Source organism: Phoenix dactylifera, chromosome 5 (assembly GCF_009389715.1).
Source record: "Phoenix dactylifera cultivar Barhee BC4 chromosome 5, palm_55x_up_171113_PBpolish2nd_filt_p, whole genome shotgun sequence".
NCBI lineage: Eukaryota > Viridiplantae > Streptophyta > Magnoliopsida > Arecales > Arecaceae > Phoenix > Phoenix dactylifera.
In genome coordinates this window covers 1,650,654-1,675,286 of record NC_052396.1, presented here as the reverse complement: position 1 = coordinate 1,675,286, position 24,633 = coordinate 1,650,654, and the positions used below count along the sequence as shown (strand labels likewise).

The following is a 24,633-nucleotide window of genomic DNA, read 5'->3' as shown; positions in this document are numbered from 1 at the left end:
GTATGGCGCATGTGACTAATTTAAGAGGGAGGAACATCTTTTCAATAGACAAGAGGGAGGGACATTTGATGGATAGATAAACATAAGTTTCCCATCAAATGAGACCAAAGTTTACTGGCATGTGCAAGATGATTTTTCATACAAAGAAGTACTTGATCAATGGTTGCAATTATACCAGTCTATGAAATGGTAGGTACTAGACTTCTGTTGTATGTTTTATTAAAAAAAAATACCAGAGCTGAATAGCTAATAATTGAACTACCACATTTGGTTAACATATTCTCTTTTTTTTCCTCAAAGCACTATCTGCATTTCAAGGGGGTGCATCCCCTTCATAAGAGTCTTTAAAGAGGCTAGGCCTTGTGCACAAATGTCCAGCCACATAGGGTACATAATACATACATAAACATGTAGACAAATGGGACAGAGATGTCGAAAGAGATAAGTAGTTGGAGGCACTGGAGGCCCTTTATCAGCATCTCCTATTGCCTCGGAGGTGGACTGCTGGAAATAGGTATCTAAGACTCCCCATAGCATAAGTATCATATGAAGAGGAAGATGCAGAGCATGTGTGCTCATGCTGCTCGCCAGAAGCTTTCCATTAAAATATTGTTTCTTACCGATCAATCCAACAATTAAATAACCTAATCAAAAGAATGTGCTGTGGATCATGGTCCTCCCGGTAGCCACCACTGAACAGCATAGGCCATTAATCACAGCATTACAGATCGGTCTCAAAAAATAAAAAATGCAATAAACAATAAGTTAACACTATTGTAATCAACAAACTCTCTCGCCACACAAGCAAAGAGCCAAAAATATAATGCATCTAGTTAAAAGAAAAATAACATACCTGATGGTGAATCCCAAAGTCAAGTGTCCCAATTATATGTGCAAAAGCTTCCTTGTTTAACCGAGCAACCTTCTCAGGGTACACTTCTAACATGTGTGAGACAAGTGCAAAATACTGAAAATGGGAGAGAAAATTTAGCCATAAGCTCTCCACAGTGACGGAATTAATTTATAATCAAATCTTACTAAAACTTACATCACGACTGAGTTTAGGGTATTTCAAAAGGTCCAAAGATATCAGAGGGGTAACAATATGCAGACCAACATAAATGACCTGTAAAACAAAGTAGTAAGAGATTTCCAGAACTGTGAAATTACAGCAAAAATTACTGCAAAGTTACCTCAGCAATATCTGGGCTGTCTAACTCATCTGAACTTGATGAAAAATCAACCTGCATCATACTTCATAATGTGGTCATAGAAACCTTTTTCTTCTCAAAATCATATGCAACTACAAAGGAAATACTAAATACCAAATCTTTTGAGCAGATATTTGTAAGGAGTTGAAGCAAAGCGCGCAAATCCTTGTATTTTTCAGCTTGTGCCTCACTCCGCAAGCTAGAAGAAAGAGACAGCGAGATCTGGAACACCAAAATATACATGTAAGGGGCGTCTATGGTGGCATATAGTTCCACTAGAATAAATGGTATATAACTATTATATTTACACGTACAGAGTCTAAAATCTTTAGTCGTCATAATATCAGAGTTTTATGAGACACTATTACCTGTTAAGTGTAGGACAACAGGATGTTCCTTCCATTAGCAAATCTAGTGCATCTTTCCGTCTCTTGCTTCTCAAGTTAAAGGGTAACAAAAGATAAGATCCTTTTCATGTGTCTTTGTGATTGCTTCCAAGACCTACCACATGAAACTGACACATTGTTTGCCAATCACGCAGTGGGCCTTTCCTAGTTCTCTATGCGGTGAGACCTTCAATAAGTCTTTTTAATATGGTTTAGTTCTGGAGACTGATTTGCGGCTTACTGCTAGAAGGTTGGTCAAATTTCTAATATGGCTTAGTTCTGGAGACTGATTTGCAACTTACTGCTAGAAGGTTGGTCAAATTGACCAACCAAAGAGGTAAGGCTTGAAATATATTCTGGGTCTTAGATCTAAAATCGAATCATAGAAAATGTGGCTAACATTACTTTTCCACTAGCCTTCTCCCTCAAAACCAGTATATAGAAGTCAATGTTGAGATTTTACATTTCCGTGATTTGCTGATGATTTGTCTGACCACTTTCAAACTTGCTAGTTACATCTCATTTCATTTCTCCAGGTAATCTAAAAATCTCATCATTGGTGCCTTTTCTGAATACTAACATCTAGACCCTTCAGCCAGATATACAACTTGCTTGGATTACATAAATCAGATTAGGTTATTCTTGCAGTGGTTCCCTTTACAAAGTTTACAATATTCATCTTGCCTCCATGACAATTTTATTTCACTAGTGTGCTTCTTCATGTTTTGGAACTTCTCTATTGTTTACAGTGCTAGCTATGTTATATGAACACAAATATACATTATTTGATGGAACATCATGAATTGGAGCATGAAACTAGGCTTAACATACTGTGAGGCCCAGACATCAAAAAGAAAAAAGAAAAAGTAGTAAATATGGTGAACACGACACTCAAGATAACTCAACTAGTGTTTTCGTTCTTTCCTTTGTAAGATGTAGAAAATGACTGCTTACATCCTTATTATCATAAAAAATGGTCCAATTATCAGCAGATACGTTAACAAGAAAGCAGAGAAAACTCATCCTTCATCAAATGTTCTAATGTTATTCTATTAAATTTTACTGTTGCCAAAATTTCTAGTAGATCACGAAAGGGTGTATAAATTGTTATATAGTAAAGATAAAAACTCCAGAATCATGCAATCATATTTATCAATATTATAAATAGACAAGGGAAGACACTTTACCTTACCAATATTTTGGGAAGAGTAAATCTCAAGCAGCCGCAAGCAAAAGCTCACCAAGATGGAAGTTTCTTGAGCATTGAGAAATATGATTTGTCCATCAACGAAATCAACCATAAATTTAAGAATCAGGTACACAACTGCAGACTAATAAGCCAGCATTACAAATATGGAGTTTAGTGCTCAGCAATATACTAGCATCCTTTAATGATTTTGAAGTACACCTTTGACATCTAAACTACTTAATACAATTGAAGGGCAAAGACCCATAATTAGTACCTGATTTTTGTATATTTCCAGAAGAGTTAACAGAGGGGCCATTACAGCAGAGCCCATCTCAAATATAGCCTTTTGAGTTCGGGTTTGAGTGGCTTTAGCTGCACCTCTCAACCTTTCCAACAAACAACAGACCTATAGAAATCCTCAAAGTCACAAAGAATCTCTACAGCTCTTCCAAACAATAAAGAGCATGCATTGCAAACCTACTGACTTACCATATATATCACATCCGCTTGCTGTGCAACAGCTTTCAGATCATTCCTATTAGAGATATTTACAAGATATGCTGTCATTGGTCCCATAAGATCCCTCACATACCTGTATGCATTCAAAAACAATATGGTTAGGACATGTAAGTTATCCAACAACATTATATAAAGTTAAATAACAATAATTAACAGCTTAAATTGACTTACTGATTGGATGCCTCTGAATCTTTCAGGCCAGACGCTGCACAAACAAGTGTTTGTGCAAGAGAACGCTGCGGGATGGTAAGTTGGATAGCCAGAAAAGCTTGTCACAATTACATGAAAATTTACAAGAACAATTGAAAACAAGATTGATGTCAAATCTCCTACTTGCAGACGAGCTGTTATTGCAAACAAAGTCCTTTCATTTGCAAAGGCTCTTGCAAGATCAAGCCACGAATCCTGCAGAAAATACAGAAACACACCATAACAAAGCTGCCACATAGCAAGTAAAAGAGGCAATGCAAACCATAAAAGGTTGTCCACAAAGGAGAAAAGATGCTCTCCAAAGAATTTGAAATGCAATTGGAGTTATCTTCATATAGGTGAAGAGATGGCTCCTTCTAGTGCTATCATGGTTTTCATATTTATAGTAATATTTTTGTGAAAAAATAAACTTAAGCCCTTAAAACTTCTTCGACAGTATTAACCATAGTTACTGTATCAGCTCGGAACCTGCCATAACACTGTTCAGTAATCCTATAGATAACTATTTATGTTTTGTAATTTCCTCAAGTTGTCTCTCCTAAATCCTGTTCTTTCAATTGGATTTGCAATATACCTTCACGTTAAATATTTCTTAAATTAGGACAGATAATGTTAAATATAGGAGGTTCAAAGCAGAGGATAGGAAGATGGAGAATTCATTCACATGGAACGGCAGTGTGCAAGAGTGATCGAGGAGGCACCAATACCGAGAACTGAGAAGGGCTTGATTCCCCATCCATGGGTCGTAAAAATGGGAGAAAAAACCTGTGAAAGTCTAACTGGAATTGTACGAGAATACTTGAAATAGGTTATGTCATAGCCGTCGACAGAAGTAGAAGAAACTTAAAGATGGCATCAATTAATCTGATTGCTGCTTATATAGTTATAGTTCTATTATGTATAGTTAACGTCTATTAATTTGGAATACATTGTCAACATTGGGAGCAAATTTTTTAAGGGAGTTGATGAGACTCGATGTGCTCAACATATCTAAGCATGGATTTGCCAAAGTAATCTAAATTGGACTTTCAGCTTCCAACAATGACATGAACATGCTGCAAGAACAAGAGTGCAAGAACGTTAGTTGACAAGGTACAATTATCCCACTACATGATGACAACTGTAATGGTGGGCAGGATTGGGGAAAAAAAGCACAATAATTTAGTCATTGAACACATACGTAACAGGGAAACATTACTATGGTTAAGCTACCATGTTCGATAAAACTAAAGTTTGGTTTGCTTTTTTCTTATAATCTAGGCATAGTTAGTAGTTACCCATGTTCCCATAGTTAATCATAAATTGTCACAAAACAAATAATTACGATATTGTTTACACTAGCATTTAGATAAAGGTGATTTGTTATGCAAAATAATTATGCTTGCTTTCTTGAATCCTTTTTACTTCTTTCACCAAGATTTCTTTCGCTGAATATACTAGTTTCTTTTCATCATCTATTTTCTCATGATATCAGACCTCCATTTAAACTTGGAACATCCATCTCTAGCAAAGTACACAAACCATGAAACAGAGTTATTCAGCCTATCTTGAGGCCCCAGTTTGAAAATGAAGCAGAAATGAGTAAAGCAGACAAACAAATTAGGCAACTAAGGTTCTATGATATATTTGATGGACTAGAACTGTTTGCTAATGGTCAGAATTCCAGAAACTAAAGGAAATCTTGAAGATTCAATGATTTTTTAAGGACTCATTTCTTTGAACTTGAGAACTTAAGGAAACTCTGAGAGGACTTATTCTGCTAAGCCCACGCTGTGCTTATTTGACTACTTGAGTTTCTTATCTTCTAGTTAGACATCTTCAACACATTTTATGGTTATGTGTGGATCCTATAGAATGCTAGTAGATACAAATAAAGTGCTACCACACTAGAGTTTCTACATATATTTGATAAAGCAATCAAATAAAAGGCATGTTGCACCCTTGTATTTGTAACACAGTGCACATTAAAATTTCTGTATAAGTTTGATATGCCAGGAAAATGTGCTCAGTATCAAACTGAGCGACTTGCAGTTTTGTGACCATGGTTCTTGCTTTTCTTTCTATCACATCCTTATACCTCCATTTCTATAGTTTACCTTTTTAGTTAAGGAAACATCTAAATCTTACAGACATTAATTCTTGGGACAGGAAAATGTATTACAAATGTATACTCACCAAACCAACTAGGTGAACACAGATGTTTCTCCTTCGAACAAGTGCTACAAAAAGTTTTTGACATGTGACTGCCTGCCAAAACAAAAGGAAAAAAAATAAATATTATAAATGTCTTCTACTGCCCATAAAACAACAATATGAATTAAGATACTATATCCAATAACAATGAAATTAATAAAGAATCATTGCATAACCTAATAACCAAAATCATTGTCCTGATATGAAAGAAAATTTTGATTGGATCAATGCTGCTATATTTAAACAAAATGTTTGTAATTTCAATTTGTTTCACAGGTCAATAGATAGCTTCAACCCAAGAAAGAAAGGAAAAAGAAAAAATATGGGGTATATAGGATGCTTAGGTCAAAATGAAACTCTTTTTAAAAGAGTCTAAAATACTAGCTATTATAAACATGCCACAGGCATCAAAAACTTTATACAGAGCCTGAGCACTGCATGATGTCAAATTCCTTAAAAGATCATAAATTGTCTATTATAATTTATGATCAGGACACACATAACTCAATATTCATGCAACAATGCATCGAAAAGGAAAGCATAAAAAGCTGGCTAGCCAGATTGAGTATGCAATTCAGATTATCTTACTAGAAGTTCTTAAATTCTGCAAAAGTCTTGGTCCCTCGTTCACTTAGAAATGTAAAACATAAAATATTTCAACTGTTTCTACATCACAGAACAAAGAAACTTAACATGTGCATGGGAATATTCACTGATATTAAACCATACAATCACTAGAGAACCTATTATTATAATCACCTAAACATAACCAGACCATCTAACATTGTCCATGGAGCAGAGTCCATCTCTAAGAATCTGAACTAATATATAGTACATACAATACAGATAATCATTAAAAAGGTATATGCGACACACATAACCTAACACATCAGGGCGAAGCTCTCCATAGTCACCTTGACACTCATGAACATGCTTGTGAAGGACAAATGCATCCCATAGTGAGCCTCATCGAGGCACATGCTTATAACTTTTATGGCAGTAGTATGTTTAAGGGGTTAATAATTTTAACTACAAAAGGAAGGGCAATGGTCATTTTGCATCTCTTCTTGAATGGTTCTGCAAATGATCATAAATGCCAAACTTAGATATGATAGGCTGTCATTGTAAAACTTGTGCTTTACAAAAACGACAGTAAGTAATATGAAACAGAAGTCAAGTTCATCTCCTTTCTTCAAAATATGGGCACACCTATTAAATCCTTACCTAAATTTGGAAAGGTAACCAAGTCCAGACACAATAAACAATTGTCTGTACTTTGGTTCTTTACAGCAAGCAAACCACTGATATGCAAAACTAAGTATCGAGTAGCAACATAGGTGATCAGTGCTCACAAAAATGACCTTAAACATGGATACACCGGAGTGATCACATCATCATAATGTCATCAACTCTCTGGAGTGCACTTGAGTCATCATTATGTTGGATAAATTAAGAATATCACATTCATGAAAATTGGATGTAGCACATCCATACTAGTATAAGACATGCATAAAAATCATAATACAAAATGTCACCTTCTTAGTTGTTTCAATAAAGGAAAACTTGGATATTATTCAGAACTGTAAGAAGAATATTGAATCCTGCTGACTACTTGTCTCTGATACAGAATTGCTTCTTTCCAGACCAGTAACAGACAAAGCTAATCAAACACATGAGAAAGGAATTTTAGGCATTGTTACTAATGACTAAAAAATCTTACAAAAAGAAATCTCAAATCCAGGCAACCTGGTATTAAGCTGCCTAGATTGGAAGCAGATGTTGTAAAGAACGGCTTGTATAAAATAGGAATTTGGAGTGCCTTTGATGCAAATTAGATTGGTGATTGCATCTTCTGAAATATAGGTATACTTTGATCTGGTAACATGAAAAAACTGCACAGATATGCATTAAAACTTCAAATGAAACATGGTTGGTCTTGATAGGATACTCTATAAATCTTTTAAGTTTTGTAAAAGGTAATTTTATTCATATATGTCAAACATATATTTTCTAAAAGAACAAAAAAACTAATTTTTCATTAAGATCAATTAACACTATATAAATGTTAACACATAAGAGGCCAAAATACTCTTCTTTGAGTATAGAACATGTCTAAAAATTATCAATAAATAACAATTTACTAAAAACCGAACTTTTCATATATTGGGAACATGGTGTTGTGCCATATTTGTACATAATAATAATGGACAGGGCATCAATATTTCAATATGTACCATCAACAAACGTAATGTATAGATGATATTCTATGCTATTTACAAAAATCTTTGTTTATGGACCGCATGTGTACCTAAAAAAGCTAGTTATCCCTATGTTGCACAACTGGGAAATGTGAGGAAAAGATCCACCAAGCTACAAAGACTAAACATCAAGCCAAAAAAATTACTTCTCCAAATAACACATCAAGTCTACATGATAATCTAAGTCTTCTTAGAACCTATCTTCATGTGTCTAGCACCAAAAACCATGTTTGGCAAGTGAAATCAAAATACTTGAAATGACCATCTTCCTCCTACTTAGCTGAGATTTAATCTCCATCACAAGAGAGAGAGAGAGAGAGAGAGATCAAAAAACAATATGATTTAAAATTGTTTTGTTGGGAGCTTTCATACAAACATTAACATCACAAGTTCATACAGTAATCACAACAGTAGCAAACCCTTCATCTTAAACAATGAATTAAAAGAGCATCTGAAAGAATTATATTATTCAATTGTCCTTGAAGTTGAAATAATACCAGCAGTTCATTCTCTCCAGGGTATGAATTAAGTGTCATCATGGAAATACGAACAATGGTATCAAGCACAAGCACTCCTTGATTATGCTCTCCAGCAAAACTAAGTAAAACTTTCTTAGACAATTTATATCCATGTGGATGCCCATGTTCATGACCTGGTGTGCTAATTTGCCCTTTGGTAGCATCAAGCGGCATTAAATATGTATCAACCCATCGAGCAAGGAACCATATTATTGCCTGTTTAGAGTCAAAATCAAAATAAATGTGAGCATATTATTTAGCAAGGTTGTGCAGGATCCATGCCTAAACCATTGACAAACAATCAACATTACAGCATTAAAGAAAAATATACCGACGGCATTAACATAAAAATAAAATTAGGTGATTGGAAAGAAACCAAAATGTCTAGATCTCAAGTGAAGCAACCAAATATCAAACCCACCTAATTACAATAGTCCCACAGAAGAAGGAACAAGTAATTGATAACCAAGAGTTGGATAAATAAAAGATAAAATATAGCAACAGTGTAAGACTACAAAAGAACACATAATGAAGCAAAAATAATGCATGGATAATACTTGGCGTGATATTCTTGACAAATGTTGCAAATCAATTTCAAATGCAAGCAAGAAACACTATTTCTTTTCTGTTGTTGACATTTAACAATAGCCTATCAACTATAAAGACTCCAGAAAAAAGCTAACTACGTAAATTTGAAATTAGATTGGAAGAGAAGTGACATTCTTCTCCACCAAGACATAAGCCATAACCAAAAAGGCCATCGATGAGACAGAAGTTTCTAAAAGAAAACAGTGAATCACACGCATCAATACTATTAAGGTGCCAGGCATGCTGTGACAAGCCAGTTCCATGTGTCAGCACATGCACGTGCTGTGGCATGTAGCATGCTAACTAGTGATCAGCACAGGTATTGGCACCAAGTTTTAATACCTTCGCTGATCATGCACGACAATGCAATTTTCAAAGAACATAATTCAACATATATGTGTAATAGCAAAAGCAAAGCTTGTATTGCTAACATCAAAGTACTATAATTACTGTAAAAAGAATCATGATAAATGCAAAATAATTGTTGATACCCCTAAATACTACTTTTTCGGATTTATAGGCCCGAGCATGAAACTTTACAAAGATACGTAGTACAACTGTCTAATATTTCAAACATGGAACGATATTAGAAATTAAATAGTTCTTCAACTACCTCCATGAGTCGAGGACTGAAATATGTTCTTCTCATTTCTGGATCCAAACTGTGTCTAGCAAAATGTATTATGGACCTGCACAGCAATTTCAATATTATGATAGAAGATAAATGCCAGGAAAAAACAGAATAACTACATCATCATGCTTAAGAGCATGTCTGCAGATGCTAGTACATGAACCCTAGATCTAACTGTCAAAGTTTTAACTTTTCAATCACCAACTGGAATCAGCCAACACAATGCTTGTAGATTTTGAGCATTTAATAGTCTTGATCATTTTTAATCATGGTTAAGCTTGCTCGAGTGTTGAGGGCTGATATGTAGTGGCTTTTTAAGTTAACTGGCCTTAAGATTTGGATCCTGTTCCATTGCCCCCCAAGAATGTATAAATGATTGACATCAATTAAAAAGGATATCTTGGTCATTTAATCATATATGTAAGGAGTCCTCATATGTTATTAATGAGGCACAAGGCTAGAATCCTTATATAGCCTGCTTCCTCCTTTCTTCCTTCCCCTTAACTTTCAATAATTTTCCATGTGTTGTGAGCAATGCTCTTGACTACATATGGTATAACTACTGGAATTTCTAAACACAGTATAAAAATGTATTCACAAGCAGAAGGAAAGCAATGAAGCAAAAGACAGCTCCCTATAATAGAAAGATATATATCAAAATTGTAACATAAAAGAAGGTAAAATGCTATATTTTATCCATATTCCTAAACTGCATGTTACAACCTGCAAAATAAGCATTAAAAAAAAAGAAATTCTTCTATCTCTGGTAAAAATTTTCAAAAAGTGATGTTGCTAGTGTAAAACAGAACAAACAATTTTTCATCTAAAAGCACACAAATCATGATAAATTGATAACTTTACTGACACGTAGCATATTATTAACTCCTAAACTATGCTATTTATACCAAGCAAATAGTTTATGGCCCATATTATTTAATCAACAATGCAGAATAATTGACGCATCAAATGGCATGTATTTACTGCAGCTAAATGGAAGAAACTATACCAGGAAAGTACAACTACAGGATGCTGTGCCTCTTCCAATATATCTGAAAATCCAACTTGTAATGCTTCTGGAACCTGATTACCATACAGCTACCATTTTTTAAAAAACAAACTAAGGATTTACATTACTTTCACAAAAGGGTACTAATAATTGTCATCAAAATCAGATTTTGTATACAGCTAGCAAACAAGCAACAGCATGTAGGAAACTTGATGACTAAAATAATACATGGACTAAGTGAGATGGCAGGATGATTAGTTTAAATAGGGGGAACAAGAGAGTAAACTGAAATTGCAAAGATCTCATAAAAAGATAACTGTAGGAGCCTTATACTAATGCCAATTATGTTATCAAATAAGAAAATGGTATGACCAAAAAATAATATCGGAAATTTCAATTGCAGAGAAGCAATTACAAGCATTGTCTCCCCCTCTCCTGAATCAGTAAGGACATGACCAGTTATCAACAGGAGCCAGTAAAGTTCTTCCAAGGTTTGAGTGGGATCACTTGTGTTGTTTCTCTGTTCAAAAGAAAATCAGCAAATGTTAAAATCATACAATGAAACAACTTCGCATCCATAATAGCAAAAGAAAGGCTTAAAATATTCTGGTTTTGAGTGCACATGGTGCCAGTGTTCATAAGATGAACGCAAAAACCAGAATTTCAAGTGCTATTGGTATGAAAGGAATGTACTTCTGTAGTATGGCTTGATTCTAGCTGCACAGCTCAAACAAATAACAAGTACCTCGCTGTGCATAAGGCAGAATCTACGCTGATATACTCCAGGTGATGTACTTCAGAACAGATTAAAATTTCATGAGATCATGCTTAGAAAAAAAAAGTGGTTCCACATTCTAGGAATACCCTCAACTATGTAGATACATTTTATCTTTTGTCACTTCCAAAACCAAGAATGCAGCTAACAACTCATCCTTATGTCAAATATGATTACGAAAGCACAAAAATGACAATTAGCTAAAATTTTCAGTTGTTTATGATATAATATGTTATGCATAATCAAGTTACAGATCAAAAGTCATAGAGAAATTCTTAAAGAATTTAAAATATATATATAATTTGGTAGTAAAATATGGTCTGCAATATTCTCCAACAGAATGTGCATTTATAAAATATTGTCATTGACTTTTTTTCTATTTCATGTGGTCATGGCCATGAATGAGGGCAGCATGGGGAGATGGTGGATGCGAACAGGTTCCATTAAACATGTTGCTACTGTGACATTGTAGGGCCAGGGGTAGGTTGTTTTTTATGCAAGTTCACAAGTGTTCAGAAGCACCTAGCCTATTAAAAGGATGAAGAGAGAACATCTTTATGAGAAGAATGCAGAAAAGCAAGCAAAAGTAAAGAGTGCAGAGTTTGGCAAGCTAGAAACAAAGAATTGCATCTGAAATGAGTAAAAAGTGCAAGAAAGAGATCCTTAATGACTGGAAGGGCACTCATACATGAGCTGCTAGGTAAGCATCATCAGTATCCATAGGAGATGGAGGAGAAGATCTAAAGGCACAAGGCACATTTTGGCTGTCACGGTTCAAGAGCATAGATTAGGTGCGACTGATGGTTCAGGTTCGAAGAGCCAACGTGCAACAATTAGGGCACAATCATCTCGAGGTCTGCACTCAGGAAATCAGGGAATGGTAAAAAATATCAAAGACATAAGTCTCTTTGCATTTCCCAAAGAGAGGTCCAAGCAGAAGAAGATTGACTTGAGCTTCAGACAATAAGGGATGAGAACAATGGCTTCATATCAAAATGGCTCCAAGAGTCACATCCCTCCCTTAGCATCAGCAAATACTTTACCTCCAAACCATGATTAGCAACATGCAGACGTCTGGTACATGAATCAAGCCCCTCAACCCTTACGAGGTTGCTACTATGTATTGAGAAAAGGAAATGGAGGATATCAAGATGTGGCTTTCTTTAAGTAGCAAGCAGTACCTGTATAGAATGACCATCATATCCATGCATCATTTTTTGGACTGTACCAACAAAATTATCTTCCTTGTATAGTGATAGGATCATAGGAAGATAGTTCAAGCGGACGCTTCAAGGTAGATCCAAAACCACCAATACATACTGAGACTGATGAAGGGAGTGGCAGATGACGCCAACAAGAAGTACATCATCCAATTGGCAACGAGCAACAATGAAGACTCAAAAAAGACAAGAAAGGAGCATACAAGGAGAAAGAAACACCTTTTCTAGACCCATGTGCAGTATACTGCATAGATTTGATGTTCAAGGACATAGAAGAAGAATAAAGTCAAGCAAGATGTTGAAATGGGGTAGAGCATCTTAAACCATCATTCAGTTTTTGCCTTGATGCACCAGAACACACAGGGATCTATTGAAGCCTCGTAGTATTATCAACTCTCTTACAAATTTCACTGTACTGAAAAGCATCGTCGAAAGTAAGACAGGGATAAGTCCATATTCACATTGTGCCAAGCGGACTATTAAAGGCATAGACAATGAAAACTAAAACAGGAGGCAGATATTTTGGAGATACACAGAGGTAAAACAGCCGATTGTGTATTGTCGCGACCAAAAATAATATATTGCAGCCCAGTCAAAGTAAGAAGCATCTGCTTAAGAACTTAATTTAATGCACTTAAAAGTATCTAACCACAGGCATAATTTCGAGGGAAAAGAACAATTAAACTTGGGTATATTTTAATTGATATAAATATATGATAAAATTGCAGGATGCAAGACAGAACATCGCATTCAAATTTGATTTAAATGACAAAGACAGAATATTATAAGTACGGGTGCAACACCTGATTAATCAGAGCAAAGCGTTCTGAGAATAATTTTATGAGAAAAGGAACAGTGACATCAGCTGCAACCCGTGCAATAAGAGCATAGGAGCCTAACCTTTCATCTCGTTCTACAAACACAGAGAGAAACACAGACCAACAAGACAGGACAACTAAAATTAAAACGAAAAATAAAAATACAAAAATTTCAAGTGGAAAAAAATGCAAGAAGTAAAATAGAGAAGTTGTCTCTGTATGCAGGTAAATCTTGACATATAACATACTTGAAATAGAGGCATGAAAGTAGTCCGCATCGCCGTCATCATCAAAGGCAGATTCAGCAGCAGCTACATAAAAGGCAAAACCTCATGAATAGGCAAAATAGCCTCCCAAAACATGTACTGGCAAGAGCAAGTAATTAACTATTTAATGCAGGATGTTTGACATGAACTTTAATATATGTGGCCAGTCAAAAATGTTTAGCAGCCACTAAAAGAAGTAATACCTTTCAGATGTGACTCCACAATAACATTAAATAAATTGGAAGCTGCAGATATCCCTTCAGTAGATACCGAGTCCTTATCAGTATCTGTTCGCTGCAAACAGGAGAAAAAAAATTCTTGAATGCAATGGTCAGCCATTGAACAAAATAATGCCACAGAAAACAAGAGATGGTACAAGCATAACTCATTATCATCAAGCATATATTAACTTGCTGATAGAATCTTAATTGATGATAGGACACTTTAACAGGGAAAAAGAACCTAACCTGGGGAAAAGCAAAATCATAGCATTGTTTATAAAAGACGATGCACTAGCACTCAGACTCAGTCCATTTCATATATCAGAAGCAATATGGCAGCCAGACACTCACAGAACTTGAGGCAACCATTTAAGACATAGGAACCATGCAAATGCAGGGACCACTGAACCAATACCGGGATCCGTACCAGTCAGCAGCCGGTATGGTTCGGAACCGATACAATAGAGTGTGCTAGTTCCGTACCGGCATGCCCAATTTTTTTTAAACTTTTCAAGAATATTTAATTAGTAATCATTTTACAGATTTGATGTTTTTTTAGGTGTTTTCTTGATATTTTTTTATGTTTTTTGATATTTACTATAATGCATAGTCTGGAAACCTTTTTTTTGCAATTTTTGCGCTATTTTTTCAAGGCCCCCCTCCAAAAAAAAAAAAGAGAGAAGGAGATAAGGAAGAGGATGCACAACTTATTTAGCCTTAGATCTTTCTTCTAATAGTTCGAATCAAGGTCCGCTGTACCGGTACCAGTCGGCGTACCGGTGGCGGCCCGAACAGGTACGAATCGGTCCCGTCCCGGTCACGTACCGATCCGAACCGGTCCCGTACCGGTTTTCCAATAATAAACCACCGGTACCAGATTCCACGCTGATCCGATACCGGCCCTAGGCCGGACCGGTACGGCAGACCATGGTCTGAATTGGTGTTGTTTGTGGCTTTTTTGGAAAGAGAAAGAGGTGGAGCCGCTTTCAAATGCCGTTGGCAAAGCCTTCTCGGCCCTTCCCAATGCCACCTGATGCCTTTAAAAGGCATCAAGCCGCTGCCACAGTGGCACTTGGGCAATAATAACACAATCAACCTGGTTCGGAGTGAACCGGCCGGTTCACACCGAGTCGGCATCGAACCGGCCGATTCCAGCCGGTAAAGGACGATAAAGGACCGGTTCCGGCCGGTCCAATAGGGGTTCTGGCCGGTAGGGGCCGGAACCGCATTGAAATACCGAACCGACCCGGTTTCGCACCAGGTCGGCTCGGTACTGCCTGAACCGAGCAGTTCAGCGCGGTTCGGCAGACTTTGTGCATATGCATTTTGTACATATTCATATAAAAGTACAGAGTGGTGGATGAGATTATAGAGGTACCCCAAGAATAACACTCCATATTTCTAATAAAATATCCAGAGCCTCTGAAGCCCATGTTTCTTCTTCATCACGGATAACTGTATGGGCTTTAACAACTTCACATGTCAAGGTTGACAGGAGATGAATTGTGCCAAAGGGCCTGAAACATGTGAACAATTATCAGGATAATGACAACCTGATTTAACATGCAATTGCAAAAAAGAAAAAAGGTTCATTTGGGGTGACTGGGATTCCAAACCAAAAATTACAATGAAAAATATTCTGCTCAGTGAACTGAATCGAAATCTTTGATATGATTACGTAGAGATAAAACCTTGAACATTAAGAAAATAAATACAAGAATTGTAATGTCAAACATAAACCACTGACCTTATAGACCTTAGGAGGTTGTCAAACAAAACGGTGCTAGTCAGAGTTGCCAGTGAAAGCAATGCATGGCAACCATCAATCATCTCACTGGATAAAAAATGGTAACATATTTAGAAAACAGTACTCTATGCATGTTCAAGTAAAAGTGATGTTAAACCAAGGACCTTTCATTTCTTCCACTCTGGATTGCCACTGAGATAACATTTGGGGGCTCGATCCATTGAAGAACAGCTGATAGTATCTGTATTAGGTGCTTAATTTGCATCTCTCCATTATCTAGAATATTAAATATTTTAGCTTCTGTTAAAACTATTAGTGAAAAAATGATGGTGCAACAAAAGCATAAATTAATCTTTTGTAAATTACTACAACTATTAAGTAAGGGTTGCATACTTTGCGCATGTCAGAAATCTGCAGTGTAATCCAAAAGCTAACAAATTATATTAACTTGGATTTTAAAAGTTTCACTACTATGATACAAGAAGATATGAATAAAACTTTTAGGAAAATCCAATAAACAATGATATCATACTTTTGATGGTTTACAAGATTCAGCAACTACGACAACTTTTTGAAAGAACTGAAAAAAATGTTGAAAAAACAGAACACAGAGGGGAAAAATTACAGATATGCACTTAAAGAAATATATGATATCACCAGATCGCATCTCACATCTAACCGAAAGTTTGGTGCAACGATGACCAAAATAGCAGCACAAGTACCAATAATCACCAGAGCATTTTAGCACAGTTAATCATGAAGTGATTTTCTCATCCCGATGATAGTTAGGAGAACATGATAATGTAAAGTGTAGCATTGACAAACCTTGGTAAGAGTAAAGACTAAGTTGGATAACAGTGATAAAGACATTCAATTATGCAATCACAAGCATGAGAACAGTTTAATCCTGTTAATTTCCAATTATAACACCACTATGTCCCGAACAAAAACCTTAAAATTTTTAGAGAACCGACCAATTTAATATACATTAATTGTCGATACAGTTCTGAACTTCTGATTGGCTAGACTATGTAATAGTCTTTTCCCAGTTTAGTGGACACACAACATGGAAAGACCTCTCCCAAAACAGATGGTGGATGACACACTTAAACTGGGCAAACCTAAAATCAGTAACTTCGCCGTTGACCTGATGATTACAAAACAATGAAGCCTAAAATCAGCCTATTATACAAATCTATATGGTAAGTATTCCCATTGCATCAACTCCTTAAGAGATCACTTTGAGTATAACAAAATAAGAAAAGATTTCTCTCCTGTGCATTCAATGCCTTAAATTCATTTTCTTTGACTTCAAAGAGATAATTCAGCCTTCATGTGCAGAAACATGACAGTTCCCTTTGCACAAACTCCACCACTTCTATAAATTGAAGGTTCCACAGAACTTTGTATGATGGTGTAGCTGGAACTACACTACACTAGCTTTAGAAAAAGGAGAGGCAATTTGATTCATATCCCTTGATTTGACTGCCTACTTATACATAGTTGCTGCCATATTTTTATATACGATTATGCCTGTCTGTGCATGCTTCTGCCTTGTTTTGTACATGCGTACACAGGAAAGGATTGAAAGTCACAAAATGGCCATCCACACTAAAATCAAGGCCAGGAATAATTTTTTTAGTCAATCAGAACTAATCGTAAAATTGCAGTCAAACCAAGGTGCAGGAATCAATTTCTCCAATAATTGCATTGGAGAGAGAAAATTCAGTGGCTATTCGGACCAAAACCTTGATTACTGTGAAAGACTCAACTTTTCTATCATGCAGAAATTGTAAAAATAGAAAGATGATGCGAGGAAAATATAATCTATACATCTTAACTCAAACTGTCATACTGATGGTAGCAATTATATATTCAGGAACACATCATAAAATTAATTTGGGCAGAACAAGGACACACCTAAAGTACATCCAAAGTGCAACTGAAAAAATTCCCAGATGAATCAAGATTAGGTTGGGCTTCTAAGTTAAAAAAAAAAAGAAGTAATCATAAATAGTGGACCTGAATGTCTTATTCCTCTTACATTGGAATATCACCATAATAACTCAAGCATTAAAAAATTATAACGTCTCTGTCAAAATACGTCGTGTCTGAAAACCTGCTTCTTCCACCTTGTACTATCACTTCATCCATGTTGATCACCCATCTGCAACTAAAATATTTGGATTCCATGTTGATTTGGAAGATGAGCCATGTACAATCACAAAGCACATACACTTATGATTGAAATGCTAAAAAGAAATTAAAAATGGTTTCCTTTTCTAGAAAACAACCCAGCCCAAAAAAACAATCAATTTTGTGATAACCAAAAAGCTTACAAACATTTTTATTGCTGTTAGTTAAGTCAACTACCATTTAGTAAGGTTTTCATATACAATACATAACCCAAAAGATATTTGTGCTATAAACTAGCAGTATTACTAAGAAACTTAACAAACAATTTGCATCATTCCAGATTCAAAGTTAAAATAAAAATCAATAAGTCATAACTAATCAAACATTCTACATAAAATAAAATAAGGATCAATAAGTCATAACTAATCAGACATTCTACATAAAATAAAATAAGGATCAATAAGTCATAACTAATCAGACATTCTACATAAAATAAAATAAGGATCAATAAGTCATAACCAATCGAACATTTTACATCAACTGAACATTTTACAGCTATTCGGGCCATCCTTTACTACCTTGATTTATGATACTGACATTGTCATGCAAGCATAAACAGTTACTGATTTATTTTGCAAACTTAACAGAAAAACATTGAACACATTACCAGCAGGAAATATAGTCCCTGTCAAGGAGCATAGTTGAACTATAAGCTGCCGGGCAGAAACTGCAAGAGGAGAATCGATCCATATCACATCAGATGAATACTTCTGCCTAAGTGTCGCATACAAATTCAAGAGCCAAACAGTATGTCCACTTGATAACAGAACATCATTCCATATGGGCCCTGGCTACAAGCAGCATATGAGGAAATCAGCAAGTTAAAAGATAATATGAATAGCATATTTAGATTTGATTAAGCTAGAAAAGGTCTACCTGTACCAAGGAACGCTCATACTTCTTCAGAAGTACCGCATCATGTCTAATTCCATATGACGATGCACTTATTTTGTTAATGGAATGACCAAGAGTATTGGTACTCTGTCTGAAATTCCAGTTCAAAATCTGAAACATTAGTCGCAATGCTGCAGAACAAACTTTATCTTCGGATACAGTTGCACCACATCCTATAATTTTATCAGTGACACTTAATGCAGAAGCCTGGGCCCAGCAATAGAACTCCTGCCAGTAGGAATATACCTGTTATTAGAAACTTAGACCATAGGTTCAACTCTATCAAAACTACACGTGTGTATATGTACATATGGGATATATGTGTATGTTCATATGCATGTACTTACATTAAGTACATATGTATGTATGCATGTTATGTATCTGATATGTTTATGTTATGTTATGTATGTACCTATATATGTATGTATGCGTGCATGTATGATATGTACAATGTGCTATGTATACATATGTACATCAAAGAATCAGAATCAAGAACTAAGTGCTTTCTAAAAAATTATGATTTTCCTCAAGACAAAGGGAAGGAGACCCACCCAGTCTTAAATTACCCAAGTCCAAATGCTTTTGAACATCACACATGAATGTGTATAATGAACCATAAAATCTATGCAAACAGGTTTCTAAAAAAGTAAAACCAAAACCTTTAAATAATTCAACTCTAATGATAATAGGCACTGCTCATGGAATTCTCTGGGAAGCCCCATGGCAGTTGAGGTTGATGGTGAAAATTCTGATACCTGCAAAATACATTCCAGAACTCAGAAAGCTGCAAGAGCAAGATAGCAAAACATAAATTTGGAATAAGAAGCACAGATGTATGATGATGGATACCAAGGATTCCAAGAAGTTGATCCCTGTATATTGTGCATTCATGCCATGGATGCCCAGAATAGCTTGCTTCACCTGAAAATGCAATTGTTAGATAATCCTGAATAGATTTTCTTTTTTTTGTTTTGAAACTGCTGCTACAAAATCAATAGTTCTTGTGTATGAGAAGTTACATTGCCTAGGTTGGCCACAAGAAGAGAAAACTGGGCATACCAGTATAGGCACAACATGTAGTTAAACGTAATTTTTTCTGACCAAACTAAGTTTACCATCCTCTCTTTTTCAAATTCAGACAGCTTTAACTCAGAGAATAAGATGCCTCAGTCCTCCGGTGCTGTAAATATTGTGTTGCGTCTGATCAAATATATTTGAAATCAGGCCAACTATTTTCAAATATGAAGTAAGCATCCCATGAAAAGGGCCCTAAAAATCAGCTAACACAATTAAAGAACTCCCTGATGAATGTGAGGAATCAGAATTGTTATATTTTTGGCAATATAATATTGGTAAAGGGTAATTCCTGGGATCTGCAATTATCCTTAACTGCTACTCTTGATCCCAGATCCTAACCCTTTCTTCTGACAATTTTCTAGAGCACTAAATCATTCCAAAGATCCAAAAAATTTAAAAAAAATTCTATCCTATCTCCAATTGATACAGGAAGATTCCTAAACATATCCTAGAGGTGACTAAGTCCCTACATACAAGAGAAACCACACAAATATGCACACAGACACACGCCCGCACACGCACACACAGAGTTCAGGAGTACTCTGATCTATCTAGAAAAGGAAGGGAGGAGGGAAGAACCCAATCAAGAGTGAGAACTAGCATCTTTTCATATTCCCTTCCACAAGTTTTGAGAGGAGTTACTGTACCAGAAGTCCTTTTTGAATTCCCTTCCACAAGTTTTTGGAGGAGTTACAAGAGCAAGAGTCCTATTGAGAAGCCAATAGTACATGAATAATAAGAGATGTAATTTGGTGGGCATTTAGGGGAAAAGTGCGAACGATACACTGAAATTGCTCAGGACATGAGCTATAGCAGTGACAAGTGTCAAGGCTATTGTAAGGCTAGAAGAGATACAAGTAAATGCGCGACTGAAGGAGATATGTATCAAGGATCTAACAGAAATCTCATTCTTCTTTACACTGCTCAAAGATTACTGTGGAATATAAATTTGGCGTGTCCACAGATGGATAGAGTGAAGAAACATCTGAGCAAATGAGTTCATATTGTAATAGCACTAGTGTTTGGCAAATCTAATGCACATAAAAGGATGAATTGGATGCTTATCTAGTCAATGATGTCTCTTTCATTATGATCAAAATGTAGCTCTGATGCATATAGAGGCTTGAAAAAAAATTTCAAATTTCTTTACGATGACGATACTTCTTTTGGCCATGTACTTCATGTGTTTCCCTCACTAAAAGAGGTCAAAAATTGAACCAACGGAAGGGGGTGTATAATATAGACAAAAGTATGAAAAATAGAGAGAGAGTACTTGATGAAAGTGGACTATGGTCATGGAATTTGCAATATACAGCGATGAAATAATTGATTGAAGCAAGGTCCGCCGTACCGGTACCGGTCGGCGTACCGGTGGCCGGCCGGACCCGTACGGTACCGGTCCGGTACATACTGGCCGGTACCGGTACCGTACCGGCCGGTATGCGGTGGTTTCAAAAACCACAGCGCGAGGCACTGTGGTTCTAAAAAAAAAACGTACCGGTGCGAACCGGCCGGTTCGCACCCGTACGAGGCCGGTACCAAGCAGTATCGGCCGGTTCCGACCGGTCCGGGCTCCGTACCGGCCGGTTCGGCTAAAAAATCGGAAAATACCGATTTTCTTGTGGTTCCGGTACCGGTCTAGGACCAGACCGGTACGTACCGGCCCATACCTGGCAGTACAGCATTCCATGGATTGAAGAAAGAATAAAGTGACTTTATAAATAAGTTGCTTACCTGGGTGATCTCCATAATAGGCAACCGCTTGGCCAACAGGCTAAGTCCCACATTAGGGGTTTACTTGGTTTATTCGACAGCTATGATTATGATAAAAATCTTTTGGAATCAGGAAGCAATACCAAAGATCTCTAATTCTTACAGCAAAAAAGTAAATTTATTAAGAGATACTGGGGGCAATATTATGGCTATGCAGTCAGTTTTATACAACAATAGAAAAATTGAAAGCCCATGCTTCCATGCAACAACAAAGAAAAATCTATTTCCAATCATACTGATTGGAGGTGTGAGCAACAAGAGAATGGATTTTTCTTTAAAAAGAAAAAAAAGGTATTCAATAGCACACATGGAGAACTTAGTTAGAAGCATGATGCATAACTAACATATATCAATTTAAGTTCCCCGTATATATTATGATTTCTAAAGCCTATGCTATAGATAATAAGAGAAAATTTAGAGATGAAAAGTGAAAAGCACGAGGCTAGCGATTAAAACATCATACTGTTATTTGTGTAAGTCCATACCTCGGAAAAGATAGCCATCTTCTCGGTTTCAGCAAAATCTAGCCTACAAAAGAACATCAAAACACAGGTGTATGACATTTAACATCTAAACTCAAAAAGCTATGATTCATCAAGTTGCAGTAAAAACTACACGACAATCAAGGATATTTTATGCCGGAGTATATTACACATTAAGCAAGCAATGTATTTCATCCATTCATATGAAAATAACAACGAAAGTTCTACTATGGTTAAAGTAACCCAATGGGCATTATTAATTGCTTGAAGCAAATGATTATCAAAGGAATGTCACTTAAAATACCATTTTAAGCATCATGTCAACACACGCTTGCAATCCACACCCATGCATGGCTGTGCGAGTCAAGTCTACGTCAAGTCAAAAAATGCTTAATCCAAATCAGCCAAATTCAGCTAATGAAGTCAATATCTAATACATGAAATGCCGTACCGGTCCGTACCGGCCGGTACGGGCCGGTACGTACCGGTCCGGCCGTGGACCGGTACCGGAACGGATAAAAAACCGGTATTTCCCGGTTTTTTATCCGAACAGGCCGGTTCGGGCCCGTACCGGCCGGTTCGGGCCCGTACCGGCCGGTTCGGGCCCGTACCGGCCTCGTACCGATGCGAACCGGCCGGTTCGCACCGGTACGATTTTTTTTTTTTTTAAGAACCACAGCGCCGCGCGCTGTGGTTTTTGAAACCACCGCGTACCGGCCGGTACGGAACCGGTACCGGCCGGTACGTATCGGACCGGACCGGTACCGTATCGGTCCGGCCGGCCACCGGTACGCCGACCGGTACCGGTACGGCGGACCTTGATCTAACATACTCAACCAAGAGAGCTCTAGATCAACCTATTCGTACATTAAAGAAAAAAGAGAAATACAATGGATCAGGAAAGGGAAATGCAATTGCATAGGCATAACTGGACCCATTTATAGGCATAACAACAATTGGCGGCTTCAAAAAATGGAGAATATAAAGGAGGCTGTAGAAGACCAAGGGGAGAAGTACAGAAGTAAATGGAGGGAGGAGGTCAATTGATTAGCAAAGAAGCAAACATGGAATGAGGGAAGCATAGTAGATCTCTAGCGGCTTTCAAGATAAGTCAAATGCAAAATTATAGCACTACATATTGGCTTATCATTAGGGCTGGAACCGGACCAAGTCAAGCTTCCCTATGACCCGGCTCCGGTCTGAAAATTTTTTTTGCGTTGCAAGCCAGACCTAGGCACAAAACATTTTTCCAAGCTCTAGCCCAAACTTGAACCGAGCCTAAACCTGAGCAAAAAGCCCAATCAGGCTCTAGAGAATGTGGATGAAGAGAGGAAAGGGGGGACAATGGGGGAGCGGTCTCTAGGATCCAGCCTGCTGCTAGACTCAGGCTTTTGGTCGGGCCAAGGCTAGACCCAAACCCAGTTAGAAATTTTTCAAGCTCCAAATTCAGGCCCAAGCTTGAATAAATTAACTTCATACCAGGCCTGAAGCCAACCTGGGCCCACTTCTAGCCCTCCTATGTATCATGCATATCAAAGCAACGTGCAGCAACACAAATTGATATATAATGGTATGGGCATGGATCATGCAAAGGGACACACCTGTGAACTGAGTCGATAATTTGTTGGAAAGGTCATGTAGTTTAGGTTTAAACTGGCTTTAGATTTAGTTATTTTAATTGTCATATTTTATTTCTGTTAATGTGTGGTTTTATTATCTTAAAGCTTTTCTCCTCCTTTTTTTTCGGTCTCAGGTCTTGTAAGCATAGATGGCTTGTCTTATATTTTCTTGAAATTTACATAATTAGTTTTGGGGATACGTTTAAATGAGTTTTTAGGTCTTATTTTTATAAGGACCAATGGTTAGTTTTATAAGTCTCAACTTGGTTTCAAAATTGCTTCAAACCATTAGGACGGTTTCCTAGATTGGTTTTAATGGCATTTTTATGTTAGGATGTCGGAATACAGATTCTCACTCTATCTAGAAAGTATTTGGTTGACATTGTTAAAAGAAATGAGTGATATTAATGTAGCTGAGTTTTAGGTTCATCAAGAATCCTATTGTGAGTCAAATTATATAACATTAAAGTATTAAATTTATTATGAAGAAGTTGAGTGCCCTTTTATGTATGAAAACATTGCTTGAGGGTTCTTTAGGGGTTTATAAGCAGGATTTCATAAGAAGTGACAAATTTTATACAATTTATAGGTTATGTTGAATGAAGTAGCTTCCTTATGTAGGTTTTTTCCTTGATTCTTGACTTCTTGTCTATCCTCTCAATTCTTTCCTCCACTTTTACCTTCTAATTTACCTTTCCAATTGCCTCCCCTTATGTTGTATTTGTTGTTTATAAAGAGAGTATACAGAGATATCCAGATTTGAAGTTCTATTTGCCTTATCCAAATCAATCACTTCTATAGAGATCAAAGACCAGTACGCACAAATATATAACATA

General features: G+C 36.6%; 1 protein-coding gene across 5 annotated transcripts in view; it reads right to left on the bottom strand.

Annotated features, from left to right (window-relative positions):
- Positions 1-24,633, bottom strand: part of LOC103703936 (exportin-4) — a 31,319-nt gene that overhangs the window by 3,379 nt on the left and 3,307 nt on the right. The window contains exons 5-29 of one of the 5 annotated variants that reach the window (XM_008787014.4): positions 22,182-22,224; positions 19,696-19,767; positions 19,506-19,601; positions 18,829-19,074; positions 18,560-18,743; positions 15,921-16,032; positions 15,757-15,843; positions 15,388-15,526; positions 13,992-14,082; positions 13,771-13,833; positions 13,508-13,617; positions 11,125-11,229; positions 10,710-10,783; positions 9,686-9,761; positions 8,464-8,700; positions 5,691-5,762; positions 3,639-3,710; positions 3,477-3,541; positions 3,276-3,378; positions 3,061-3,192; positions 2,785-2,928; positions 1,326-1,433; positions 1,194-1,244; positions 1,049-1,126; positions 854-967 (exon numbers count right to left, since the gene is read on the bottom strand). In XM_008787014.4, the coding sequence (XP_008785236.2) occupies positions 854-967; positions 1,049-1,126; positions 1,194-1,244; positions 1,326-1,433; positions 2,785-2,928; positions 3,061-3,192; positions 3,276-3,378; positions 3,477-3,541; positions 3,639-3,710; positions 5,691-5,762; positions 8,464-8,700; positions 9,686-9,761; positions 10,710-10,783; positions 11,125-11,229; positions 13,508-13,617; positions 13,771-13,833; positions 13,992-14,082; positions 15,388-15,526; positions 15,757-15,843; positions 15,921-16,032; positions 18,560-18,743; positions 18,829-19,074; positions 19,506-19,601; positions 19,696-19,767; positions 22,182-22,224 (2,674 nt within the window). Of the gene's footprint in view, positions 1-853; positions 968-1,048; positions 1,127-1,193; positions 1,245-1,325; positions 1,434-2,784; positions 2,929-3,060; positions 3,193-3,275; positions 3,379-3,476; positions 3,542-3,638; positions 3,711-5,690; positions 5,763-8,463; positions 8,701-9,685; positions 9,762-10,709; positions 10,784-11,124; positions 11,230-13,507; positions 13,618-13,770; positions 13,834-13,991; positions 14,083-15,387; positions 15,527-15,756; positions 15,844-15,920; positions 16,033-16,339; positions 17,930-18,559; positions 18,744-18,828; positions 19,075-19,505; positions 19,602-19,695; positions 19,768-22,181; positions 22,225-24,633 lie in introns of those variants that run through there. The other 4 variants (XR_005511905.1, XM_039126444.1, XR_005511906.1 and 1 more) reach the window with 4 other exon arrangements.